The sequence below is a fragment of the Manacus candei genome, unplaced genomic scaffold, assembly GCF_025592945.1.
Source record: "Manacus candei isolate 608988 ecotype Guabito, Panama unplaced genomic scaffold, ASM2559294v1 h1tg000261l, whole genome shotgun sequence".
NCBI classification, from domain to species: domain Eukaryota; kingdom Metazoa; phylum Chordata; class Aves; order Passeriformes; family Pipridae; genus Manacus; species Manacus candei.
The window spans coordinates 1,214-29,150 of record NW_026138309.1 but is presented as its reverse complement, the minus strand read 5'-3'; the positions used below and the strand labels follow the sequence as shown (position 1 = coordinate 29,150).

At 61.9% G+C, this 27,937-nt stretch overlaps 1 protein-coding gene across 1 annotated transcript; it reads left to right on the top strand.

Moving 5' to 3' along the window:
* Positions 1–849: 849 nt before the first annotated feature.
* Positions 850–27,937, top strand: LOC127464709 (tonsoku-like protein; the record flags this gene model as incomplete). Its single annotated transcript, XM_051775174.1, has 7 exons — positions 850–1,046; positions 5,022–5,174; positions 9,263–9,388; positions 15,375–15,469; positions 25,147–25,255; positions 26,944–27,067; positions 27,163–27,937. Coding segments are annotated over exons 2-7 (1,358 nt in total), but the record flags the coding sequence as incomplete, so codon positions are not given.

Sequence of the window (27,937 nt, the reverse complement as noted above, 5' to 3'; positions counted from 1 at the left end):
CGGGTGACCCGTCTCCTGCAGTCCCTGTCCCGTGTGCCCCCCGATGACCCCTGACTGTCCCCATGACCCCCCAGCTGTCACTGCCCCTGTCCCTGACTGTCCCTGATTGTCCCCTGACTGTCCCTGACTGTCCCCTGTCCCCTGACTGTCCCTGACTGTCCCCTGTCCCCCCAGCCACCCGAGTGACCCGTCTGCTGCAGTCCCTGTCCCGTCTGTCCCCCTGTCCCTGACTGTCCCCCTGCCCCCCCTGTCCCTGACTGTCCCCCTGTCCCCTGACTGTCCCCGTGTCCCCTGACTGTCCCTGACTGTCCCCGTGTCCCCTGACTGTCCCTGACTGTCCCCTGACTGTCCCTGACTGTCCCCTGTCCCCCCAGCCACCCGGGTGACCCGTCTCCTGCAGTCCCTGTCCCTGACTGTCCCCCTGTCCCTGACTGTCCCCCTGACCCCTGATTGTCCCCTGACTGTCCCCTGACTGTCCCTGATTGTCCCCTGACTGTCCCCTGACTGTCCCTGACTGTCCCCTGACTGTCCCCTGACTGTCCCCTGTCCCCCCAGCCACCCGGGTGACCCGTCTCCTGCAGTCCCTGTCCCGTGTGTCCCCTGACTGTCCCCCTGACCCCTGACTGACCCCTGACTGTCCCCATGACCCCTGACTGACCCCTGACTGTCCCCTGACTGTCCCCATGTCCCCCCCTGTCCCTGAGTGTCCCCTGACTGTCCCTGACTGTCCCCTGTCCCCCCAGCCACCCGGGTGACCCGTCTGCTGCAGTCCCTGTCCCGAGTGCCCCCTGATGACCCCTGACTGTCCCCATGACCCCTGACTGTCCCCTGACTGTCCCCCTGATGACCCCTGACTGTCCCCCTGTCCCCTGACTGACCCCTGACTGTCCCCTGTCCCCCCAGCCACCCGGGTGACCCGTCTGCTGCAGTCCCTGTCCCGAGTGCCCCCCGGTGACCCCTCGGGGGTGTCCCTGTGCGAGCGCCTCGGGGACACCTTCGCCCGCCACGGGGACTTCCCCCGGGCCCTGGAGCACTACCAGAGACAGGTGGGGGGCTCGGGGGGGCTTTTGGGGGGATTTAAGGGGGTTTGGGGGGCTCTGGGGGGGCTTTTGGGGGGATTTAAGGGGGTTTGGGGGGGTCTGGGGGGGCTTTGGGGGGATTTAAGGGGGTTTGGGGGGGTCTGGGGGGGCTTTGAGGGAGTTGGGGGGGGCTTTTGGGGGGATGTAAGGGGGTTTAGGGGGGTCTGGGGGGGCTTTGAGGGAGTTTGGGGGGGCTTTTGGGGGGAATTAAGGGGGTTTTTGAGGGGTCTGGGGGGGGTTTGGGGGGATTTAAGAGGGTTTGGGGGGGCCTGGGGGGGCTTTGAGGGAGTTTGGGGGGGCTTTTGGGGGGATTTAAGGGGGTTTGGGGTGTTCTGGAGGGGCTTTGAGGGGATTTAAGGGGGTTTTTGGGGGGATCTGGGGGGGCTTTTTGGGGGATTTAAGGGGGTTTGGGGGGGTCTGCGGGGACTTTGAGGGAGTTTGGGGGGATTTTGGGGGGATTAAGGGGGTTTGGGGGGCTTTTGGGGGGATTTGAGGGGGCCTGGGGGGGCTTTTTGGGGGATTTAAGGGGGTTTTGGGGGGATTTAAGGGGGTTTTTGGGGGGATTTAAGGGGGTTTGGGGGGGTCTGGGGGGGCTTTGAAGGAGTTTGGGGGGCTTTTGGGGGGATTTAAGGGGGTTTTGGGGGGATTTAAGGGGGTTTTTGGGGAATTTAAGGGGGTTTGGGGGGGTCTGGGGGGGCTTTGAAGGAGTTTGGGGGGGCTTTTGGGGGATTTAAGGGGGTTTGGGGGGCCTGGGGGGCCTTTGAGGGAGTTTGGGGGGGCTTTTTGGGGGGGGTTTAGAGGGGTCTGGGGGTTTTTGAGGGGTCTGGGGGGGCTTTTTTGGGGGGATGTAAGGGGGTTTAGGGGGGTCTGGGGGGGCTTTGAGGGAGTTTGGGGGGGCTTTTGAGGGGACTTAAGTGGGTCTGGGGGGGTTTGAGGAAGTTTGGTGGGGCTTTGGGGGGGACTTAAGGGGGTCTGGGGGGGTTTGAGGGAGTTTGGGGGGGCTTTTGGGGGATTTAAGGGGGTTTGGGGGGGTCTGGAGGGGCTTTGAGGGAGTTTGGGGGGGCTTTTGGGGGATTAAGGGGGTTTTTGAGGGGTCTGGGGGGGCTTTGAGGGAGTTTGGGGGGGCTTTTGGGGGGATTTAAGGGGCTTTAGGGGGGTCTGGGTGGGCTTTGAGGGGTCTGGGGGGGCTTTTGGGGGGATGTAAGGGGGTTTGGGGTGTTCTGGGGGGGTTTTTGGGGGGATTTAAGGGGGTTTGGGGGGGTCGGGGGGGGCTTTGAGGGAGTTTGGGGGGGCTTTTGGGGGGATGTAAGGGGGTTTAGGGGGGTCTGGGGGGGTTTTTGGGGGGATTTAAGGGGGTTTGGGGGGGTCTGGAGGGGCTTTGAGAGAGTTTGGGGGGGCTTTTTGGGGGATTTAAGGGGGTTTTGGGGGGGTCTGGGGGGGCTTTGGGGGAGTTTGGGGGGCATTTTGGGGGTCTGGGGGGACTTTTTTGGGGTCTAGGGGGGCTTTTTTGGGGTCTTGGGGGGCTTTTTAGGGAGCTTGGGGAGCTTTTTGGGGGGACTGGGGGGGCTTTTTGGGGGCTGTTGTGAGGCTTTTGGGGTCTGGGGGTGCTTTTGGGGTCTGGGGGAAGCTCTTTTGGGGGTCTGGGGGGATTTTTGGGGGGTCTGAGGGGGCTTTTTGGGGGGTTTAAGGATGTTTTTGGAGGTCTGGGGAGGACTTTTTCAGGGTCTAGAGGGACTTTTTGGGGGGTGGGGGGGTTTTGGGGGGCCATGGGGGGTCCCCAGGTTTTGGGGGGGTTTTGGGGGATCCCCAGCACTGACAGGGGGTTTTGGGGGTCCCAGTTGAGCCTGGCCCAGGCTCTGGGAATGCTGAGATGGGATGGGATGGGATGGGATGGGATGGGATGGGATGGGATGGGGTGGGATGGGATGGGATGGGATTTGTGGGATGGGATGGGATGGGATGGGATTTGTGGGATGGGATGGGATGGGATTTGTGGGGTGGGATTTGTGGGATGGGATGGGATGGGATGGGATGGGATTTGTGGGATGGGATGGGATTTGTGGGATGGGATTTGTGGGATGGGATGGGATGGGATGGGATGGGATTTGTGGGATGGGATGGGATGGGATTTGTGGGGTGGGATGGGATGGGATCTGTCCCTGCTCCACAGGGGGGGGTTTTGGGGGGGTTTTGGGGGGTCCCCAGCACTGACAGGGGGTTTTGGGGTCCCATCTGATCCCAACCAGGCTCTGGGAATGCCAGGATGGGATTTGTGGGATGGGATTTTTGGGATGGGATGGGATCTGTCCCTGCTCCACAGGGGGGGTTTTGGGGGGTCCATGGGGGATCCCCAGGTTTTTGGGGTGTCCCCAGCACTGACAGGGGGTTTTGGGGGGTCCCAGCTGATCCCAACCCAGGCTCTGGGAATGCCGAGATGGGATGGGATGGGATGGATGGGATGGGATGGGATTTGTGGGATCTGTCCCTGCTCCACAGGGGGGGGTTTGGGGGGTCCATGGGGGATCCCCAGGTTTTTGGGGGGTCCCCAGTGCTGACAGGGGGTTTTGGGGTCCCAGCTGAGCCTGGCCCAGGCTGTGGGGCTGCTGGGATGGGATGGGATGGGATGGGATGGGATGGGATGGGATGGGATTTGTGGGATGGGGTGGGATTTGTGGGATGGGATTTGTGGGATGGGATAGATGGGATGGGATGGGATGGGATGGGATTTGTGGGATGGGATGGGATTTGTGGGGTGGGATGGGATGGGATGGGATCTGTCCCTGCTCCACAGGGGGGGGTTTGGGGGGGTTTTGGGGGGTCCCCAGCGCTGACAGGGGGTTTTGGGGTCCCAGCTGATCTCGACCCAGGCCGTGGGAACACTGGGATGGGATGGGATGGGATGGGATGGGATTTGTAGGATGGGATTTGTGGGATCTGTCCCTGCTCCACAGGGGGGTTTTGGGGGGGTTTTGGGGGGTCCCCAGCACTGACAGGGGGTTTTGGGGTCCCAGCTGAGCCTGGCCCAGGCTCTGGGAATGCCGGGATGGGATGGGATGGGATGGGATGGGATGGGATGGGATGGATGGGATGGGATGGGATGGGATGGGATGGATGGGATGGGATGGGATGGGATGGGATGGGATGGGATGGGATGGGATGGGATGGGATGGATGGGATGGGATGGGATGGGATGGGATGGATGGGATGGGATGGGATGGGATGGGATGGGAATGGGATGGGATGGATGGGATGGGATGGGATGGGATGGATGGGATGGGATGGGATGGGATGGGATGGATGGGATGGGATGGGATGGGATGGATGGGATGGGATGGGATGGGATGGGATTGATGGGATGGGGTGGGATGGGATGGGATGGGATGGGATTTGTGGGATGGGATGGATGGGATGGGATGGGATGGGATGGGGTGGGATTTGTGGGATGGGATTTGTGGGATGGGATGGGATTTGTGAGATGGGATGGGATGGGATGGGATGGGATGGGATTTGTGGGATGGGATTTGTGGGATCTGTCCCTGCTCCACAGGGGGGGTTTGGGGGGTCCCCAGCACTGACAGGGGTCTATGGGGGTCCCAGCTGATCCCAACCCAGGCTTTGGGAACACTGGGATGGGATGGGATGGGATGGGATGGGATGGGATGGGATGGATGGGATGGGATGGGATGGGATGGGATTGATGGGATGGGGTGGGATGGGATGGGATGGGATGGGATTTGTGGGATGGGATGGATGGGATGGGATGGATGGGATGGGATGGATGGGAGGGGATGGGATGGGATTTGTAGGATGGGATTTGTGGGATGGGATGGGATGGATGGGATGGGATGGGATTTGTAGGATGGGATTTGTGGGATCTGTCCCTGCTCCACAGGGGGGGTTTTGGGGGGTCCCCAGCGCTGACAGGGGGTTTTGGGGTCCCAGCTGAGCCTGGCCCAGGCTCTGGGCATGCCGGGGCGGGACCTGGCCGTGATCCACGTGTCCTTGGCCACCACGTTCCGGGATCTCCGGGACCCTTCCCGGGCCGTCCTGCACTACCGGCGGGAGCTGGAGCTGCGCCGGGGGGACCCCCTGGAGGTGGGACAGGGGGGTTTGGGGGGCCAGTCCTGATCCCTGGACCCCATTCCCCATCCCAGTCCCCAGCCCTGGACCCCATTCCCCATCCCAGTCCCCAGCCCTGACCCCATTTCCAATCCCTGACCCCATTCCTGATCCCATTCCCCATTCCTGACCCCATTCCTTGTCCCATTCCCAATCCCATTTCTGATCCCAGTCCCAATTCCTGACCCCATTCCCCATCCCTGACCCCCCCTTGCCCCCATTCCTGATCCCTGACCCCCATTCCCGATCTCTGTCCCCCATTCCTGACCTCCATTCTTGATCCCTGACCCCTATTCCTGATCCCATTCCTGATTCCTGATCCCATTCCTGATTCCTGATCCCATTCCCCAGCCCTGACCCCCTTTGACCCATTCCCAATCCTTGACCCCCATTCCTGATCCCATTCCCCAGCCCTGACCCCCCCTTGCCCACATTCCTGATCCCATTCCTGATCCCTGACCCCCATTCCCGATCCCATTTTGATCCCTGACCCCCATTCCCGATCCCATTCCTCATCCCTGACCCCCCCGACCCCCATTTCTGATCCCTGACCCCCATTCCTGATCCCATTCCTGATCCCTGACCCCCATTCCTGATCCCATTCCTGATCCCTGACCCCATTCCTGATCCCATTCCCAATCCCTGACCCCCATTCCTGATCCCTGACCCTCATTCCTGACCCCATCCCTGATCCCATTCCCAATCCCTGACCCCCATTCCTGATCCCATCCCTGATCCCATTCCTGATCCCTGACCCCCCCTGACCCCCATTTCTGATCCCATTCCTGATTCCTGACCCCCATTCCTGATCCCATTCCCCATCCCTGACCCCCATTCCTGATCCTGTTTCTGATCCCTGACCCCCCTGGCCCCCATTCCTGATCCCTGATCCCATCCCCGATCCCATTCCTGATCCCATTCCTGATTCCTGACCCCCATTCCCAATCCCATTCCTGATTCCTAACCCCTATTCCTGATCCCATTCCCAATCCCTGACCCCCATTCCTGATCCCATTCCTGATCCCTGACCCCCATTCCTGACTCCCATTCCTGATCCCATTTTGATCCCTGGTCTCTATTCCTGATCCCATTCCTGATTCCTGACCCCCATTCCTGATCCCATTCCTGATTTCTGATCTCGTTCCTGATCCTATTCCTGATTCCTGATCCCTGACCCCCATTCCTGATCCCATTCCCCATCCCTTACCCTCATTCCCGATCCCATTCCTGGTCCCATTCCTGATCCCTGACCCCCCTTGCCCCCATTTCTGATTCTTGACCCCCATTCCCAATCCCATTCCCGATCCTGACCCCCCTTGCCCCCATTCCCAATCCTGACCCCCCTTGTCCCCATTCCTGATCCTTGATCCCATTCCTGATCCCACTCCTGATCCCTGACTCCCATTCCTGACCCCCATTCCTGATCCCTAACTCCCATTCCTGATCACATTCCTGATCCCTGACCCCCCTTGCCCCCATTCCTGATTCCTGATCCCATTCCTGATCCCATTCCCAATCCTTGACCCCCATTCCTGATCCCATTCCTGATCCCTGACCCCATTCCTGATCCCATTTTGACACCTGAGCTCTATTCCTGATCCCATTCCCGATCCCTGACCTCCATTCTTGATCCCATTCCTGACCCCCATTCCTGATCCCATTCCTGATCCCATTCCTGATCCCATTCCCGATCCCATTCCCCATCCCTGACCCCCATTCCTGACCCCATTCCCATTCCTAATCCCTGACCCCATTCCTGCTCCCTGACCCCATTCCCAATCCCTGCCCCCATTCCCTCTCCCACCCCCACTCCCAATCCTATTCCCTCTTCCACTCCCACCCCATTCCCGTTATCCCAGCAGTGCCGGCCGTGGCTGAACGTGGCCCTGGCCCTGTCCGAGGGGGGCCGTGGTTTCCCATTCCCATCATCCCCATTATCCCCATTATCCCCATTCCCATTCCCATTATCCCCATCATTCCCATTCCCATTATCCCCATCATTCCCATTCCCATTATCCCCATCATTCCCATCATTCCCATTCCCATCATTCCCATCATTATCCCCATTATTCCCATCCCCATTATCCCCATCATTCCCATCATCCCCATCATTCCCATCATTCCCATTATTCCCATCATTCCCATCATTCCCATTCCCAGCAGTGCTGGCCGTGGCTGAACGTGGCCCTGGCCCTGTCCGAGGGGGGCCGTGGTTTCCCATCCCCATTATCCCCATCATCCCCATTATCCCCATTATCCCCATTATCCCCATCATTCCCATCATTCCCATCATTCCCACCATTCCCATCATTCCCACCATTCCCATGATCCCCATTCCCATCATTCCCATCATTCCCATTATCCCCATTATCCCCATTATCCCCATTATCCCCATCATTCCCATTATCCCCATTATCCCCATTATCCCCATCATTCCCATCATTCCCATCATTCCCATCATTCCCATTATCCACATTATCCCCATTATCCCCATCATTCCCATCATTCCCATCATTCCCATTATTCCCATCATTCCCATCATTGCCATTATTCCCATCATTATCCCCATTATTCCCATTATTCCCATTATCCCCATTCCCATCATTCCCATTATCCCCATCATTCCCATTCCCACCATTCCCATCATTCCCATTATCCCCATTATCCCCATTATCCCCATTATCCCCATCATTCCCATTATCCCCATCATTCCCATCACTCCCATTCCCATTATCCCCATCATTCCCATTATCCCCATCATTCCCATCACTCCCATTCCCATTATCCCCATCATTACCACCATTCCCATCACTCCCATTCCCGTCATTCCCACCATTCCCACCATTCCCATCATTCCCATCATTCCCATTATCCCCATCATTCCCATTCCCATCATTCCCATTATTCCCATTATCCCCATTATCCCCATCATTCCCATCATTCCCACCATTCCCACCATTCCCATCATTCCCATTCCCACCATTCCCATCATTCCCATTCCCATCATTCCCATCATTCCCACCATTCCCATCATTCCCATTCCCACCATTCCCATCATTCCCACCATTCCCATTGTCCCTGTTATCCCAGCAGTGCCGGCCGTGGCTGAACGTGGCCCTGGCCCTGTCCGAGGGGGGCCGTGGTTTCCCATTCCCATCATCCCCATTATCCCCATTATCCCCATTCCCATTCCCATTATCCCCATCATTCCCATTCCCATTATCCCCATCATTCCCATCATTCCCATTCCCATCATTCCCATCATTATCCCCATTATTCCCATCCCCATTATCCCCATCATTCCCATCATCCCCATCATTCCCATCATTCCCATTATTCCCATTATTCCCATCATTCCCATTATTCCCATTCCCATCATTCCCATCATTCCCATTATCCCCATGATTCCCATTATCCCCATTATTCCCATCCCCATTATTCCCATAATTCCCATGATTCCCATTATTCCCATTCCCATTATTCCCATCATTCCCATTCCCATCATTCCCACCATTCCCACCATTCCCATCATTCCCATCATTCCCACCATTCCCATCATTCCCATTCCCACCATTCCCGTTATCCCAGCAGTGCCGGACGTGGCTGAACGTGGCCCTGGCCCTGTCTGAGGGGGGCCGTGGTTTCCATTCCCATCATTCCCATCATTCCCATTATCCCCATTATCCCCATTATCCCCATTATCCCCATTCCCATTCCCATTATCCCCATCATTCCCATCATTCCCATTCCCATCATTCCCATCATTATCCCCATTATTCCCATCCCCATTATCCCCATCATTCCCATCATCCCCATCATTCCCATCATTCCCATTATTCCCATCATTCCCATCATTCCCATTATTCCCATTCCCATTATTCCCATCATTCCCATTATCCCCATGATTCCCATTATCCCCATTATTCCCATCCCCATTATTCCCATAATTCCCATGATTCCCATTATTCCCATTCCCATCATTCCCATCATTCCCACCATTCCCATCATTCCCATCATTCCCATTCCCATCATTCCCACCATTCCCACCATTCCCATTATCCCAGGAGTGCCGGACGTGGCTGAACGTGGCCCTGGCCCTGTCCGAGGGGGGCCGTGGCCCGGCCGAGGTCGTGCCCCCCCTGACCACGGCCCTACAACGGGCACAGGCCGCTGGGGACCCCAAACTGCAGGTAGGGGGGGATTTGGGGGGGGCTTTGGGGTCTCTGGGGGGGTTTTGGGGCCTCTGGGGTGGCCTTTGGGGTCTCGGGGGGGGGTTTTGGGGTCTCTGGGGGGGGTTTTGGGGTCTATGGGGGGGTCTTTGGGGTCTCTCGGGGGGGTTTTGGGGTCTCTGGGGGGGCTTTGGGGTCTCTGGGGGGGCTTTGGGGTCTCGGGGGGGGGTTTGGGGTGTCTGGGGAGGGTGTGGGGGGACTTTTGGGGGAGCTGGGGGAGCTTTGGGGTCTCTGGAGGGGCTTTGGGGTCTCTGGGGCAGAGTTTGGGGTCTCTGGGGGGGGGTTGGGATGGCTGGGAGGGGGGTTGGGGTCTCTAGGGGAGAGTTTGGGGTCTCTGGGGGGGGTTTTGGGGTGTCTGGGGGGGGCTTGGGGGGCTTTGGGGTCTCTAGGGGGGGGGTTGGGGTGTCTGGGGGAGGGTTTGGGGTCTCTTGGGGGGGTATTGGGGGGACTTTTGGGGGAGCTGGGGGGGCTTTTGGGGGGCCTGGATGACTTTTGGGGGGGCTGAGAGGGACTTTGGGGTCTCAGGGAGGGGGCTTTGGGGTCTCTGGGGGGGGTTTGGGGTGTCTGGGCAGGGGTTGGGGGGGCTTTTGGGAGAGCTGGGGGGGCTTTGGGGTTTCTGGGGGGGTTTGGGATGGCTGGGGGGGGGTTGGGGTCTCTAGGGGGGAGTTTGGGGTCTCCGGGGGGCTTTGGGGTCTTTGGGGAGGGGGTCTGGGGGGGGCTTTTGGGGTCTCTGGGGGGGTTTTGGGGGTACCTGGGGGGGGCTTTGGGGTTTCTGGGGGGAGTTTTGGGGTCTCTGGGGGGGGCTTTGGGGTCTTTGAGGGGGGTTTTGGGGTGTCTGGGAGAGTTTGGGGGGGCTTTTGGGGGGCCTGGGGGGGCTTTGGGGTCTTAGGGGGGGGGTTTTGGGGTCTCTGGGAGGGGGTTGGGGGGGCTTTTGGGGGGGTTTTGGGGTGTCTGGGGGGGTTTTGGGGAGTCTGGGGGGGGGTTGGGGGTGCCTGGGGAGGGGTTGGGGGGGCTTTTGGGAGAGCTGGGGGGGCTTTGGGGTCTTACGGGGGGTTTTGGGGTCTCTGGGGGGTTTTGGGGTCTCTGGGAGGGGGTTGGGGGGGCTTTTGGGGGGGTTTTGGGATGTCTGGGGGGGCTTTGGGGTCTTTGAGGGGGGTTTTGGGGTGTCTGGGGGAGTTGGGGGGGGCTTTTGGGGGGCCTGGGGGGGCTTTGGGGTCTTAGGGGGGGGTTTTGGGGTCTATGGGGGGGTCTTTGGGGTCTCTCGGGGGGGTTTTGGGGTCTCTGGGGGGGGTTTGGGGAGTCTGGGGGGGGTTTGGGGGTGCTTGGGGAGGGGTTGGGGGGGCTTTTGGGAGAGCTGGGGGGGCTTTGGGGTCTCTGGGGGGGGCTTTGGGGTCTTACGGGGGGTTTTGGGGTCTCTGGGAGGGGGTTGGGGGGGCTTTTGGGGGGGTTTTGGGATGTCTGGGGGGGCTTTGGGGTTTCTGGGGAGAGTTTTGGGGTCTCTGGGGGGGGCTTTGGGGTCTTTGAGGGGGGTTTTGGGGTGTCTGGGGGAGTTTGGGGGGGCTTTTGGGGGGCCTGGGGGGGCTTTGGGGTCTTAGGGGGGGGGTTTGGGGTCTCTGGGAGGGGGTTGGGGGGGCTTTTGGGGGGGTTTTGGGGTGTCTGGGGGGGATTTGGGGAGTCTGGGGGGGGTTTGGGGGTGTCTGGGGAGGGGTTGGGGGGGCTTTTGGGAGAGCTGGGGGGGCTTTGGGGTCTCTGGGGGGGGCTTTGGGGTCTCAGGGGGGGTTTTGGGGTCTCTGAGGGGGGTTGGGGGGGCTTTTGGGGGGGTTTTGGGGTGTCTGGGGGGGTTTTGGGGAGTCTGGGGGGGGTTTGGGGGTGCCTGGGGAGGGGTTGGGGGGGCTTTTGGGGGGGGCTGGGTGGGCTTTGGGGTCTCTGGGGGGGGTTTTGGGGTCTCTGGGGGGGGTTGGGGGGGCTTTTGGGGGGGTTTTGGGAGGGTTTGGGGGAGTCTGGGGGGGGTTTGGGGGTGCCTGGGGAGGGGTTGGGGGGGCTTTTGGGGGAGCTGGGGGGGCTTTGGGGTCTCTGGGGGGGCCTGGGGGGGTTTTGGGGGGGCTTTTGGAGGGCCTGGGGGGGTTTTGGGGTGTCTGGGGGGGGGTTGGGGGGGCTTTTGGGAGAGCTGGGGGGGCTTTTCGGGTGTCTGGGGGGGGGTTGGGATGGCTGGGGGGGGTTGGGGTCTCTAGGGGGGAGTTTGGGGTCTCTGGGGGGGGGGGGTTGGGGTGTCTGGGGGGGGTTGGGGGGACTTTTGGGGGAACTGGGAGGGGCTTTGGGGTTTCGAAGGGGGGTTGGGGTCTTTGGGGGGGGTTGGGGTGTCTGGGGGGTTTTTGAGGGGGCTTTGGGGTTTCTGTGGGGGCTTTGGGGTCTTTGGAGGGAGTTTTGGGGTGTCTGGGGAGGGTTTGTGGGGGCTTTTGGGGGAGCTGGGGGGGCTTTGGGGTTTCTGTGGGGGCTTTGGGGTCTTTGGGGGGGGGTTGGGGTGTCTGGGTGGGAGTTTGGGGGAGCTTTTGGGGGAGCTGGGGGGGCTTTGGGGTCTCTGGAGGGGTTTTGGGATGTCTGGGGAGGGTTTGGGGGAGCTTTTGGGGGGGTTGGGGGGGACTTTGGGGGATCTGGAGGCCTTTTTTGGGGTCCTGAGGTGGATTTTTTGGGGTCTCTAGGGGTCCTAAGGGGATCTTTGGGGTCCTGCAGGGGGTCTTTGGGGGGTCTGGGGAGTCCCTGTGGGGTCTGGGGGGTCTCTGTGGGGTCTGAGGGGATCCTAAAGGGGGTCTGGGGGGTCCCTGTGGGGTCTGGGGGGACTTTGGGGTATCTGGGAGGCCTTTTTGGGGTCCTGAGGTGGATTTTTTGGGGTGTCTGGGGGTCCTGGAGGGGGTCCCTGTGGGGTCTGGGGGGTCCCAGTGGGGTCTTGAGGGGATCCTAAAGGGGGTCTGGGGGGTCTTTGGGGTATCTGGGTTCCTTTTTGGGGTTCTGAGGTGGATTTTTTGGGGTTTCTGGGGGTCCTACAGGGGAACTTTGGGGGGTCTGGGGAGTCCCTGTGGGGTCTGGGGGGTCTCTGTGGGGTCTGAGGGGATCCTAAACGGGGTCTGGGGGGTCCCTGTGGGGTCAGGGGGATCTTTGGGGTACCTGGGGGTCCTTTTTGGGGTCCTGAGGTGGATTTTTTGGGGTCTCCAGGGGTCCTGGAGGAGTTTTGGGGTATCTGGGGGTCCTTTTTGGGGTCCTGAGGTGGATTTTTTGGGGTCCCTGGGGGTCCTGAAGGGGATCTGGGGGTCTTTGGGGTATCTGGGAGACCTTTTTAGGGTCCTGAGGTGGGTTTTTTGGGGTCTCTGGGGGTCCTGAAGGGGGTCTGGGGGGTCTTTGGGGTTTCTGGGAGGCCTTTTTGGGGTCCCAAGGTGGATTTTTTGGGGTGTCTGGGGGTCCTGGAGGAGTTTTGGGGTATCTGGGGATCCTTTTTAGGGTCCTGAGGTGAGTTTTTTGGGGTCTCTGGGGGTTCTGCAGGGGTCTGGGGGGTCTTTGGGGTATCTGGGAGGCCTTTTTGGGGTCCTGAGGTGGGTTTTTTGGGGTGTCTGGGGGTCCTGGAGGAGTTTTGGGGTACCTGGGGGTCCTTTTTAGGGTCCTGAGGTGGATTTTTTTGGGGTGTCTGGGGGTCCTGAAGGGGGTCTGGGGGGTCTTTGGGGTTTCTGGGAGGCCTTTTTGGGGTCCTGAGGTGGGTTTTTTGGGGTGTCTTGGGGTCCTGGAGGAGTTTTGGGGTACCTGGGGGTCCTTTTTGGGGTCCGGAGGTGGATTTTTTGGGGTCTCTGGGGGTCCTGAAGGGGATCTGGGGGTCTTTGGGGTACCTGGGGGTCTTTTTTAGGGTCCTGAGGTGGATTTTTTGGGGTGTCTGGGGGTCCTGAAGGGGGTCTGGGGGGTCTTTGGGGTTTCTGGGAGGCCTTTTTGGGGTCCTGAGGTGGGTTTTTTGGGTGTCTGGGGGTCCTGGAGAGGGTCTTTGGGGTTTCTGGATGCTGTTTTAGGGGTCCTGAGATGGGTTTTTTGGGGTCTCCAGGGGTCCTGGGGGGGGGTCTTTGGGGTTTCTGAGGGGCTTTTTTGAGGTTCTGAGGGGCTTTTTTGGGGGGTCTGGAGGGTCCCTGTGGGGTCTGGAGGGACTTTGATGTGTCTGAGGGGGTCCTGGAGGGGGTCTGGGGGGTCTTTGGGGTTTCTGGGAGGCCTTTTTGGGGTCCTGAGGTGGATTTTTTGGTGTCTCTGGGGGTCCTGGAGGAGTTTTGGGGTACCTGGGGGTCCTTTTTGGGGTCCTGAGGTGGATTTTTGGGGTCCCTGGGGGTCCTGAAGGGGATCTGGGGGTCTTTGGGGTATCTGGGAGACCTTTTTGGGGTCCTGAGGTGGATTTTTTGGGGGTCTCTGGGGGTCCTGAAGGGGGTCTGGGGGGTCTTTGGGGTTTCTGGGAGGCCTTTTTGGGGTCCTGAGGTGGATTTTTTGGTGTCTCTGGGGGTCCTGGAGGAGTTTTGGGGTACCTGGGGGTCCTTTTTGGGGTCCTGAGGTGGATTTTTGGGGTCGCTGGGGGTCCTGAAGGGGGTCTGGGGGGTCTTTGGGGTTTCTGGGAGGCCTTTTTGGGGTCCCAAGGTGGATTTTTTGGGGTCCCTGGGTGTCCTGCAGGGGTCTGGGGGGTCTTTGGGGTATCTGGGAGGCCTTTTTGGGGTCCTGAGGTGGGTTTTTTGGGGTGTCTTGGGGTCCTGGAGGAGTTTTGGGGTATCTGGGGATCCTTTTTGGGGTCCGGAGGTGGATTTTTTGGGGTCTCTGGGGGTCCTGAAGGGGATCTGGGGGTCTTTGGGGTACCTGGGGGTCTTTTTTAGGGTCCTGAGGTGGATTTTTTGGGGTGTCTGGGGGTCCTGAAGGGGGTCTGGGGGGTCTTTGGGGTTTCTGGGAGGCCTTTTTGGGGTCCCAAGGTGGATTTTTTGGGGTGTCTGGGGGTCCTGGAGGAGTTTTGGGGTATCTGGGAGGCCTTTTTAGGGTCCTGAGGTGGATTTTTGGGGTCTCTGGGGGTCCTGCAGGGGTCTGGGGGGTCTTTGGGGTATCTGGGAGGCCTTTTTGGGGTCCTGAGGTGGGTTTTTTGGGGTGTCTTGGGGTCCTGGAGGAGTTTTGGGGTACCTGGGGGTCCTTTTTGGGGTTCTGAGGTGGATTTTTTGGGGTGTCTGGGGGTCCTGAAGGGGATCTGGGGGTCTTTGGGGTACCTGGGGGTCTTTTTTAGGGTCCTGAGGTGGATTTTTTGGGGTGTCTGGGGGTCCTGAAGGGGATCTGGGGGTCTTTGGGGTACCTGGGGGTCTTTTTTAGGGTCCTGAGGTGGATTTTTTGGGGTCTCTGGGGGTCCTGAAGGGGGTCTGGGGGGTCTTTGGGGTATCTGGGAGGCCTTTTTGGGGTCCCGAGGTGGATTTTTTGGGGTGTCTGGGGGTCCTGGAGGAGTTTTGGGGTATCTGGGGATCCTTTTTAGGGTCCTGAGGTGGGTTTTTTGGGGTCTCTGGGGGTCCTGCAGGGGTCTGGGGGGTCTTTGGGGTATCTGGGAGGCCTTTTTGGGGTCCCAAGGTGGATTTTTTGGGGTGTCTGGGGGTCCTGGAGGAGTTTTGGGGTATCTGGGGATCCTTTTTAGGGTCCTGAGGTGGGTTTTTTGGGGTCTCTGGGGGTCCTGCAGGGGTCTGGGGGGTCTTTGGGGTATCTGGGAGGCCTTTTTGGGGTCCTGAGGTGGGTTTTTTGGAGTGTCTTGGGGTCCTGGAGGAGTTTTGGGGTACCTGGGGGTCCTTTTTGGGGTTCTGAGGTGGATTTTGGGGTGTCTGGGGGTCCTGCAGGGGTCTGGGGAGTCTTTGGGGTATCTTGGAGGCCTTTTTGGGGTTCTGAGGTGGATTTTTTGGGGTCCCCATTCCAGAGGCGGATCCTGCGGCTCCTCCACGCGCAGCAGCTCCGGGGGGGGGACCCCGAGGGGGCTTCTGAGACCCTCACCCTGCTCAGGGGGCTGGGGGGGCACGAGGGGGACGAGGAGGAGGAGGAGGAGGAAGAGCCCGAGACTCAGGAGGAGGAGGAGGAGAGTGAGCTGGAGCTGTCGGAGAGCGGTGAGGGGGCACCTGGGGGGGGGATTTTGGGGGTCCCTGGGGGGATTTGGGGGATTTTGGGGGTCCCTGGCGGGATCTGGGGGTCCCTGGGGGGGATTTGGGGAGTCCCTGGGGGGATTTGGGGGCTCAAGGGGGGATTTGGGGGGGATTTGGGGCATCCTTGGGGGGATTTGGGGGCTCAAGGGGGGATCTGGGGGGGATTTGGGGCATCCTTGGGGGGATTTGGGGGCTCAAGGGGGGATCTGGGGGGGATTTTGGGCGTCCTTGGGGGGATTTGGGGGTCCCTGGGGGGATCTGGGGGGGATTTTGGGCATCCTTGGCGGGATTTGGGGAGGATATGAGGGTTCTTGGTGGTATTTGGGGGGGGATTTTAGGGGTCCCTGTGGGGATTTGAGGGGGATTTTGGGGGTCCCTGGGGGGATTTTGGGCATCCTTGGGGGGATCTGGGGGGGATTTTGGACATCCTTGGGGGGTCTGGGGGGGGATTTTGGGGTCCCTGGGGGGATTTGGGGTGAATTTGGGGTCCCCCAGGGGGGATTTTGGGGGCCCTGGGTGGATTTGGGGGCCCCTGGGGTGGATTTGGGGGTCCCTGAGGGGAATTAGGGGGGATTTGAGGGTTCCTGGGGGGGATTTTGGGTGTCCCTGAGGGGGATTTGAGGGGGATTTGGGGGCCCCTGGGTTGGATTTGGGGGTCCCTGAGGGGGCTTTGGGGGTGGTCTCTGACGTGGGGAGGGGTCTCTGCCAGAGGGGGAGGACGAGGAACTCGAGGGGTACCCCAAGAGCGTCCCCGGGAGGCGCCGGATCAACAAGGTGGGACCCCCAGAGACCCCCAAATGGGGGGAGGGACCCCAAAATGGGGAGGGGGGACCCCCAGAGACCCCAAAATGGGGGGAGGGACCCTAAAATAGGGGGGAGGGACCCTCAGAGACCCCCCAAAAATGGAGGGAGGGACCCCCAGAGACCCCAAAATGGGGGGAGGGATCCCTAAAATAGGGGGGAGGGACGCCCAGAGCCCCTAAAATGGGGAGGTGGGACCCCCAGAGACCCCTAAAATGGGGGGAGGGACCCCCAGAGACCCCCAAAATGGGGAGAGGGACCCCCAGAGACCCTAAAATGGGGAGGGACCCCCAGAGGCCCCCAAAATAGGGGGAGGGACCCCCAGAACCCCCTAAAATGGGAGGGAAGGACCCCCAGACCCCCAAAAATGGGGAGGTGGGACCCCCAGAGCCCCCCAAAATGAGGGGGAAGGACCCCCAGAGACCCCCAAAATGGGAGGGTGGGACCTCCAAAACCCCCAAAATAGGGGGTAGGACCCCCAAATGAGGGGAGGGACCCTCAGAGACCCCAAAATGGAGGGAGGGACCCCCAGAGCCCCCTAAAATGGGGGGAGGGACCCTAAAATGGGAGGGAGGGACCCCCAGAGCCCCCCAAATGAGGGGAGGGACCCTCAGAGACTCCAAAATGGGGAGAGGGACCCCCAGAGACCCCCCAAAAATGTGGGGAGAAACCCTAAAATAGGGGAGAGGGACGCCCAGAGCCCCTAAAATGGGGAGAGGGACCCCCAGAGACCCCCCAAAAATGGGGGGAGAAACCCTAAAATAGGGGAGAGGGACGCCCAGAGCCCCTAAAATGGGGGGAGGGACCCTCAGAGACCCCTAAAATGGGGGGAGGGACCCCCAGAGTCCCCCAAAATGGGAGGGTGGGACCCCAAAATGGGGGAGGGACCCCCAGAGACCCCCAAATTGGGGGAAGGGACCCTCAGAGACCCCTAAAGTGGGGGGAGGGACCCCCAGCCCCCCCCAAAATGGAGGGGGGGACCCCCAGAGCCCCCCAAAAATGGGGGGAGGGATCCCTAAAATAGGGGGGAGGGACCCCCAGAGCCCCCAAAATGGGGGGAGGGACCCCCAGAGACCCTAAAATGGGGGGAGGGACCCCAAAATGGGGAGGTGGGACCCCCAGAGACCCCCCAAAATGGGGGAGAGGGACCCCCAGAGCCCCCAAAATGGGAGGGACCCCCAGAGGCCCCCAAAATAGGGGGAGGGACCCCCAGAGCCCCCTAAAATGGGGGGGTGGGACCCCCAGAGACCCCCAAAAATTGGGGAGAGGACCCCTAGAGACCCCTAAAATGGGGGGGAGGGACCCTAAAATAGGGGGGAGGGACCCCCAGCGACCCCTAAAATGGGGGGAGGGACCCTCAGAGCCCCCCAAAAATGGATGGGTGTCCTCATGTGCCCCCCAAAATGGGTGGGGGGGTCTCCCCCTTCCCCCAACACCCCAAAAAAGGGGGGGGGGGACTCACCCTGACCCCCCCAAAAACGGGTCGGGGTCCTCCCTGTCCCCCCCCAAAATGGGATGGGGGGGTCTCCAGACACCCCTCAAAATGGGGTGGGGGTCCCTGCTGTGCCCCCCTGTGCTCTGGGGTTGCCCGGGGGGGTCCCCCCAAACCCCAAAACCCCCCAAATCCCCCAAAAAACCCCCAAATCCCCCAAACCCCCCCAAATTCCCCCCTTTTCCCGCAGTGGAACCGTCGGAACGAGAGGGGGGAGACCCCCCTGCACCGAGCCTGCATCGAGGGGCACCCCCACAGGGTCAGGCTGCTCCTGCAGCAGGTGGGCACCCCAAAAACACCCCGGAACCCCAAAAACATCCCCTGAACCCCAAAAACACCCCTGAACCCAGGGGGCACCCCAAAAACACCCCTGAACCCTAAAAACACCCCTGAGCCCAGAGGAGACTCCAAAAACATCCCTGAAACCCAAAAACCCCCCTGAACCCCAAAACACCCCTGAACCCCAAAAACACACCTGAACCCCAAAACACCCCTGAACCCCAAAATCCCCCCTGAACCCCAAAAACACCCCCTGAGCCCAGGGGAGACCCCAAAAACACCCCTGAACCCCCAAAACCCCCCTGAACCCCAAAAACACCCCCTGAACCCCAGAAACACCACGGAACCCCAACCCCCCCCCTGAGCCCAAGGGAGACCCCCCTGCACCGAGCCTGCATCGAGGGGCACCCCCACAGGGTCAGGCTGCTCCTGCAACAGGTGGGCACCCCAAAAACACCCCCTGAACCCCCAAAACACCCCCTGAACCCCAAAAACACCCCTGGACCCAGGGGAGACCCCAAAACCACCCCTGAACCCCAAAAACACCCCTGAACCCCAAAACCCCCCCTGAGCCCAGGGGAGACCCCAAAACCCCCCTGAACCCAGGGGGCACCCCAAAAACACCCCTGAACCCCAAAAACACCCCTGAGCCCCAAAACCCCCCCTGAGCCCAGGGGAGCCCCCCCTGCACCGAGCCTGCATCGAGGGGCACCCCCACAGGGTCAGGCTGCTCCTGCAGCAGGTGGGCACCCCAAAAACACCCCTGAACCCCTGGGGAGACCCCAAAACCCCCCTGAACCCAGAGGGCACCCCAAAAACACCCCTGAACCCCAAAAACACCCCTGAGCCCAGGGGAGACCCCAGAAACCCCCCTGAACCCCAAAACACCCCTGAACCTCAAAACACCCCTGAACCCCAAAAACACCCCCTGAACCCCAAAACCACCCCTGGACCCAGGGGAGACCCCAAAAACACCCCTGAACCCCAAAACCACCCATGAACCCAAAAAATACCCCTGAGCCCAAGGGAGACCCCAAAAAGCCCCTTGAACCCCAAAACCCCCCCTGAGCCCAGGGGAGACCCCAAAAACACCCCTGAACCCCAAAACACCCCTGAACCCCAAAAACACCCCTGAACCCCAAAAACACCCCTGAACCCAGGGGAGACCCCAAAAACACCCCTGAACCCCAAAATCCCCCCTGAACCCAGGGGGGCACCCCAAAAACACCCCTGAACCCCAAAAACACCCTCTGAACCCCAAAAACACCCCTGAACCCCAAAACCCCCCCTGAGCCCACGGGAGCACCCCCTGCACCGAGCCTGCATCGAGGGGCACCCCCAAAGGGTCAGGCTGCTCCTGCAGCAGGTGGGCACCCCAAAAACACCCCTGAACCCCTGGGGAGACCCCAAAACCCCCCTGAACCCAGAGGGCACCCCAAAAACACCCCTGAACCCCCAAAACACCCCTGAGCCCAGGGGAGACCCCAGAAACCCCCCTGAACCCCAAAGCACCCCTGAACCCCCAAAACACCCCAAAACCACCCCTGAACCCCCAAAACACCCCCTGAACCCCAAAACACCCCTGAACCCCAAAAACACCCCTGAACCCCAAAAACACCCCAAAACCACCCCCTGAACCCCAGAAACACCCCGGAACCCCCAAAAACACCCCTGAACCCCAAAAACATCCCCTGAACCCCCAAAACATCCCTGAACCCCAAAAACACCCCCCTGAACCTCAAAGCCCCCCCCTGAACCCCAAAAACACCCCTGAACTCCCAAAACACCCCTGAACCCCTGGGGCACCCCAAAAACACCCTTGAACCCCAAAAACACCCCTGAACCCACGGGAGACCCCAACCCCCCCCCCTGAACCCCCAAAACACCCCCTGAACCCCCAAAAGCCCCCTGAACCCCTAAAAGGGGGTTGGGGTCTCCCCCTCTCTGCCCTGGCCCCCCTAAATGGGGTTGGGGTCCCCAAAACCCCATTGAGGAAGGAGGGTCCCCCCCAGACACCCCAAAAAAAGGGGTTGGGGTCCCCCTGCCAGCCCCAAAATGAGGGGGGTCTCTCCTGGCGCCCCTAAAAGGGGGTTGGGGTCTCCCCCTCTCTGTCCCGACCCCCCTAAATGGGGTTGGGGTCCCCAAAACCCGGGGGTGGGTCCCCAAAACCCCAAAAACCCCAGAGGGTCCCCCCCAAACACCCCAGAAAAAGGGGTTGGGGTCCCCCTGCCAGCCCCAAAATGAGGGGGGTCTCTCCTGGCACCCCTAAAAGGGGTTTTGGGGTCTCCCCCTCTCTGCCCTGGCCCCCCCTAAATGGGGTTGGGGTCCCCAAAACCCCAAAGAGGCAGGAGGGTCCCCCCCAGACACCCCAAAAAAAGGGGTTGGGGTCCCCCTGCCAGCCCCAAAATGAGGGGGATCTCTCCTGGCGCCCCTAAAAGGGGGTTGGGGTCTCCCCCTCTCTGTCCCGACCCCCCTAAATGGGGTTGGGGTCCCCAAAACCCGGGGGTGGGTCCCCAAAACCCCAAAAACCCCAGAGGGTCCCCCCCAAACACCCCAGAAAAAGGGGTTGGGGTCCCCCTGCCAGCCCCAAAATGGGGGGGGGGTCTCTCCTGGCGCCCCTAAAAGGGGGTTGGGGTCTCCCCCTCTCTGTCCCGACCCCCCCTAAATGGGGTTGGGGTCCCCAAAACCCCGCGGGTGGGTCCCCAAAACCCCCAAAGAGGCAGGAGGGTCCCCCCCCAGACACCCCAAAAAAAGGGGTTGGGGTCCCCCTGCCAGCCCTTAAATGGGGGGGGAGTCTCTCCTGGCGCCCCTAAAAGGGGGTTGGGGTCTCCCCCCCCTCTGCCCCGACCCCCCTAAATGGGGTTGGGGTCCCCCCTTTTTCCAGGGTCACCCCGTGAACCCCCGGGATTACTGCGGATGGACCCCCCTGCACGAGGCCTGCAACCACGGACACCTCGGTGAGGGGGCTCTGGGACCCCCAAAATGGGACTGGGACCCCCAAAAGGGGGCTGGGGGTCCTCGAAATGGGGCTGGGGGTCCTCAAAATGGGGCTGGGACTCCCAAAATGGGGATGGGGGTCCTCGAAATGGGGCTGGGACCCCCAAAAGGGGGCTGGGACCCCTAAAATGATCCCCAAAATGGAGCTGGGGACGCCCAAAATGGGGCTGGGGATCCTTGAAATGGGGCTGGGACCCCCTAAATGGGGAGGGGGATCCTCAAAATGGGGCTGGGGGTCCTTGAAATGGGGCTGGGACCCCCCAAAATGGGAAGGGGGACCCCAAAATGGGGCTGGGGGTCCTCGAAATGGGGCTGGGACCCCCAAAATGGGGCTGGGGAGTCCCAAAATGGGGCTGGGGAGTCCCAAAATGAGGCTGGGGACCCCCAAAATGGGGAGGGAGACCCCTGAAATGGGGCTGGGGGTCCTCAAAATGGGGCTGGGACCCCCAAAATGGGGCTGGGGATCCTCGAAATGGGGCTGGGGACCCCAAAATGGGGCTGAGGGTCCTTGAAATGGGGCTGGGGGTCCTCAAAATGGGGCTGGGACCCCCAAAATGGGGCTGGGGATCCTCAAAATGGGGCTGGGACCCCCAAAATGGGGCTGGGGATCCTCAAAATGGGGAGGGGGGGTCCTCGAAATGGGGCTGGGGGTCCTCAAAATGGGGCTGGGACCCCCAAAATGGGGCTGGAGAACCTTGAAATGGGGAGGGGGACCCCCAAAATGGGGCTGGGGGTCCTTGAAATGGGGCTGGGGGTCCTCAAAATGGGACTGGGACCCCTAAAATGATCCCCAAAATGGAGCTGGGGACCCCCAAAATGGGGCTGGGGGTCCTCGAAATGGGGCTGGGACCCCCAAAATGGGGCTGGGGATCCTCAAAATGGGGAGGGGGATCCCCAAAATGGGGCTGGGGGTCCTCGAAATGGGGTTGGGGGATCCCCAAAATGGGGCTGGGGGTCCTCGAAATGGGGCTGGGGACCCCCAAAATGGGGAGGGGGACCCCCAAAATGGGGAGGGGGACCCCCAAAATGGGGCTGGGGGTCCTTGAAATGGGGCTGGGACCCCCAAAATGGGAAGGGGGACCCCAAAATGGGGCTGGGGGTCCTCGAAATGGGGCTGGAACCCCCAAAATGGGGCTGGGGATCCTCGAAATGGGGCTGGGGACCCCAAAATGGGGCTGAGGGTCCTTGAAATGGGGAGGGGGGTCCTCAAAATGGGGCTGGGGACCCCCAAAATGGGGCTGGAGAACCTTGAAATGGGGAGGGGGACCCCCAAAATGGGGCTGGGGGTCCTTGAAATGGGGCTGGGGGTCCTCAAAATGGGGCTGGGGGTCCTTGAAATGGGGCTGGGGGTCCTCGAAATGGGGCTGGGGGTCCTCAAAATGGGGCTGGGGGTCCTCGAAATGGGGCTGGGGGTCCTCAAAATGGGGTTGGGGGTCCTCAAAATGGGGCTGGGGATCCTCAAAATGGGGCGGGAGACCCCCGAATTGGGGCTGGGGATCCTCAAAATGGGGCTGGGGGTCCTCGAAATGGGGCTGGGGGTCCTCAAAATGGGGTTGGGGATCCTTGAAATGGGGCTGGGGTCCTCAAAATGGGGTTGGGGGGTCCTCAAAATGGGGAGGGGGACCCCCAAAATGGGGCTGGGGGTCCTCAAAATGGGGTGGAGGGGGGGCCTTGGGGGTCTTCACCCCCCTGTAACCACAGACACCTCGGTGAGGGGGGGGCGGGACCCCCAAAATGGGGAGGGGGATCCTCAAAATGGGGGGAGACACCCCCAAAATGGGACTGGGGGTCCTTGAAATGGGGCTGGGACCCCCAAAATGGGGCTGGGGACCCCCAAAATGGGGAGGGGGACCCCCAAAATGGGGCTGGGGATCCCCAAAATGGGACTGGGACCCCCAAAATGGGGAGGGGGATCCTCAAAATGGGGAGGGGGACCCTCAAAATGGGGCTGGGGATCCTCAAAATGGGGCTGGGGGTCCTTGAAATGGGGTTGGGGATCCTCGAAATGGGGCTGGGACCCCCGAAATGGGGCTGGGGATCCTTGAAATGGGGCTGGGGATCCTCAAAATGGGGCTGGGGGTCCTTGAAATGGGGCTGGGACCCCCAAAAGGGGGCTGGGACCCCCGAAATGGGGCTGGGGATCCTTGAAATGGGGTTGGGGATCCTCGAAATGGGGCTGGGACCCCCAAAATGGGGCTGGGGGTCCTCAAAATGGGGCTGGGGGACCCCCAAAATGGGGAGGGGGGTCCTCGAAATGGGGCTGGGGGTCCTCAAAATGGGGAGGGGGATCCCCAAAATGGGGCTGGGGGACTCCCAAAATGGGGTTGGGGGTCCTCGAAATGGGGCTGGGGGTCCTTGAAATGGGGCTGGGGGTCCTCGAAATGGGGAGGGGGATCCTCAAAATGGGGCTGGGGGTCCTTGAAATGGGGCTGGGACCCCCAAAATGGGAAGGGGGACCCCAAAATGGGGCTGGGGGTCCTCGAAATGGGGCTGGGACCCCCAAAATGGGGCTGGGGATCCTCAAAATGGGGCTGGGACCCCCCAAATCCCCCTGATGGCCCCACACTGGGGTTTTCCTTGTCCTTGGGACCCCCTGAGGGAACAGGGATGGGATAAGAAGGTGACAGGGATGTCCCCAAAGTGACAGGAAGGGGTCCAGGGGGGTCCAGGGGTCCTCACCCCACACCCAGCGACCCCTAAACCCCCCTGGGGACCCCCCAAAATCCCCCTGATGGCCCCACAGCAGGGGCTGCCCTGGGATGGTCCTCGAGGGAACAGGGATGGGACAGGGGGTGCCCCGACCCCGGGGGTGACAATGGGGTGCCAGGGGGGTCCAGGGGTCCTCACCCCACACCCAGGGACCCCCAAAACCCCCTGAGGACCCCCAAAATCCCCCTGATGGCCCCTCATGGGGTTTTCCTTGTCCTTGGGACCCCCGGGACGATCCCCGACAGAACAGGGATGGACAGGGGGTGCTCCGATCCCGAGGGTGCCAATGGGGTGACAATGGGGTACCAGGGGGGAAAGGGGTCCTCACCCCACACCCAGGGACCCCTAAACCCCCCTGGGGACCCCCCAAAATCCCCCTGATGGCCCCACACTGGGGTTTTCCTTGTCCTTGGGACCCCCTGAGGGAACAGGGATGGGACAGGGGGGTGCCCCGATCCCGGGGGTGACAATGGGGTGACAATGGGGTGACAATGGGGTACCAGGGGGGACAGGGGTCCTCACCCCACACCCAGGGACCCCTAAACCCCCCTGGGGTCCCCCCAAATCCCCCTGATGGCCCCAAAGCAGGGGCTGCCCTGGGATGGTCCCCGAGGGAACAGGGATGGGACAGGGGGTGCCCCGACCCCGGGGGTGACAATGGGGTGCCAGGGGGGTCCAGGGGTCCTCACCCCACACCCAGGGACCCCCAAAACCCCCTGAGGACCCCCAAAATCCCCCTGATGGCCCCTCATGGGGTTTTCCTTGTCCTTGGGACCCCCGGGACGATCCCCGACAGAACAGGGATGGACAGGGGGTGCTCCGATCCCGAGGGTGCCAATGGGGTGACAATGGGGTACCAGGGGGGGAAAGGGGTCCTCACCCCACACCCAGGGACCCCTAAACCCCCCTGGGGACCCCCCAAAATCCCCCTGATGGCCCCACACTGGGGTTTTCCTTGTCCTTGGGACCCCCTGAGGGAACAGGGATGGGACAGGGGGGTGCCCCGATCCCGGGGGTGACAATGGGGTGACAATGGGGTGACAATGGGGGTACCAGGGGGGGAAAGGGGTCCTCACCCCACACCCAGGGACCCCTAAACCTCCCTGGGGACCCCCAAAATCCCCCTGATGGCCCCCACACTGGGGTTTTCCTTGGCTTTGGGACCCCCTGAGGGAACAGGGATGGGCCGAGGGGGTGCCCCGACCCCGGGGGTGACAATGGGGTGACAATGGGGTGCCAGGGGGGTGCCAATGTCCCCGTGTCCCCCCCCAGAGATCGTGGAGCTGCTGCTGGAGGCGGGGGCGGGCGCTGGACGACCCCGGGGGTCCGGGCTGCGAGGGCATCACCCCCCTGCACGACGCCCTGAGCTGCGGCCACTTTCAGGTGGCCGAGCTGCTGCTGGCCAGAGGGGGCCAGTGTCCACGCCAGGAATGCCAGGGTGGGTCAGGGAGGGACAGGGGGAGGGGACAGGGAGGGGACAGGGGGCTTCACCTCCCACCCAGGGACCCCTAAACCCCCCTGGGGACCCCCCAAATCCCCCTGATGGCCCCACACTGGGGTTTTCCTTGGCTTTGGGACCCCCAGGATGGGCACTGAGGGAACAGGGATGGGATAAGAAGGTGACAGGGATGTCCCCAAGGGGACAGGGAGGGGACAGGGGTCCTCACCCCCCACCCAGGGACCCCCAAACCCCCCTGGGGACCCCCCAAATCCCCCTGATGGCCCCACACTGGGATTTTCCTTGGCTTTGGGACTCCCAGGATGGTCCCCGAGGGAGCAGGGATGGGATAAGGAGTCCCCAAAGTGTCCCCAAAGTGACAGGGAAGGGACAGGGAGGGGACAGGGAGGGGACAGGGGGCTTCACCTCCCACCCAGGGACCCCTAAACCCCCCTGGGGACCCCCCAAATCCCCCTGATGGCCCCACAGCAGGGGCTGCTGCTGGCCAGAGGGGCCAGTGTCCACGCCTGGAATGCCAGGGTGGATCAGGGGGGGCACGGGGAGGGGACAGGGGGGCTTCACCTCCCACCCAGGGACCCCTAAACCCCCCTGGAGACCCCCCAAATCCCCCTGATGGCCCCACAGCCTTGGCTTTGGGACCCCCGGGATGGGTACTGAGGGAGCAGGGATGGATAAGAAGGTGACAGGGATGGGATAAGAAGGTGACAAGGATGTCCCCAAGGGGACAGGGTGGGCACAGGGAGGGGACAGGGAGGGGACAGGGGGCTTCACCTCCCACCCAGGGACCCCTAAACCCCTCCAGGGGACCCCCCAAATCCCCCTGATGGCCCCACACCAGGGTCTGTCCCAGGCTTGGGACCCCCCGGACTGGGCTCTGAGGGAATAGGGATGGGATAAGGAGTCCCCAAAGTGTCCCCAAGGTGACAGGGATGGGACAGGGAGGGGACAGGGGTCCTGAAGGTGACAGGGAGGGCTCAGGGGTCCTCATCCCACACCCAGGGACGCCGGAGACCCCCTGGGGACCCCCCAAATCCCCCTGATGGCTGCCCTGGGATGGTCCCCAAGGGAACAGGGATGGGATAAGGAGTCCCCAAAGTGTCCCCAAAGTGTCCCCAAAGTGACAGGGGAAGGGACAAAGTGTCCTGGAGGTGACAGGGAGGGGTCCAGGGGTCCTCATCCCACCCCCAGGGACCCCTAAACCCCCCTGAGGACCCCTCCAAATCCCCCTGATGGCCCCACACTGGGGTTTCCCTTGGCTTTGGGACCCCCGGGATGGTCCCCCGAGGGAACAGGGATGGGACAAGGAGTCCCCAAAGTGTCCCCAAAGTGTCCCCAAAGTGACAGGGATGGGACAGGGAGGGGACAGGGGTCCTGAAGGTGACAGAGAGGGGTCCAGGGGTCTTCATCTCCCACCCAGGGACCCCTAAACCCCCCTGGGGACCCCCCAAATCCCCCTGATGGCTGCCCTGGGATGGTCCCCAAGGGAACAGGGATGGGACAAGGAGTCCCCAAAGTGTCCCCAAAGTGACAGGGAAGGGACAAAGTGTCCTGGAGGTGACAGGAGGGGATCAAGGACCCCCTCAGGACCCCCCGAAATCCCCTCCCCTTGCAGGGCCAGACCCCCCTGGCCACCCTGCAGGAGTGGGAAGGCACCTACGGCGCCGAGCTGGACCGGGACACGCGGGAACGCTGCCGGGCGGCCCAGCGGCTGCTCCGGGAGGCCATGGCCCAAAAAGGTGGGATTGGGCGTCCCCAGAATTCCCAAAATTCCCAGAGGGGGCTCCTATCCCCCTTCCCCTGGTGATTTGAGGGGTCTCTGACGTCCCCAAAGCCCCCCCGGAGCCGTCGCAGGAGTCGTCGCTGTTCGACGCGGAGCTTTCCGAGCGACTGATCCCGGAGAATCCCGGGAATCTTCCCCTTCCCGGGAATCACGGGGACCTTCCCTCGCCCGGGAGGAAGCGCCGGTGCCTCCCGGAGGCCGAGGAGGAGGAGGAGGACGAGCTGGGAGCCGCCATCCGGAACCTGGGAAGCGCCAAATCCATCCTGGGAAGCGCCGGAGCCGCCCCGGGAAGCTCCGGATCCGTCCCGGGCCCTTCCCAGCTCCCGGCGCTCATCCCGGCCCGGGAATTCCTGGAGCGGGAGGACTGGCTGGAGGACGACCTGGGGGCATCCTCCCGAGGGGCCAGGAAGAGGCCACGGCAGCGCCGGGAGGAACCTCGGGATGATCCCGCCGGGATCGGGAGCGCCGGGATCAAGGGGAGGATCCGGAGGATCCCGAGGGTCCCCCCGGGGCGATCCCGGCCCCCCCCGGAGCCTGGGAATGGCCTGGGGGAGGAGGGGGAGGCCCAGGGGGGGATCCCGGATCCTGAAGTGCCCCTGGATCCCTCGGTGATCCCGAATCCGGCGGCGACCCCGAATCCAGCAGTGATCCCAAATCCAGCAGCGATCCCAAATCCAGCAGTGATCCCGAATCCTTCAGCGATCCCAAATCCAGCAGTGATCCCAAATCCAGCAGCGATCCCAAATCCAGCAGTGACCCCCAATCCCACCCTGCGGGTCCGGGTCCGTGTCCAGGACAACGTTTTCCTGATCCCGGTGCCCCTGAG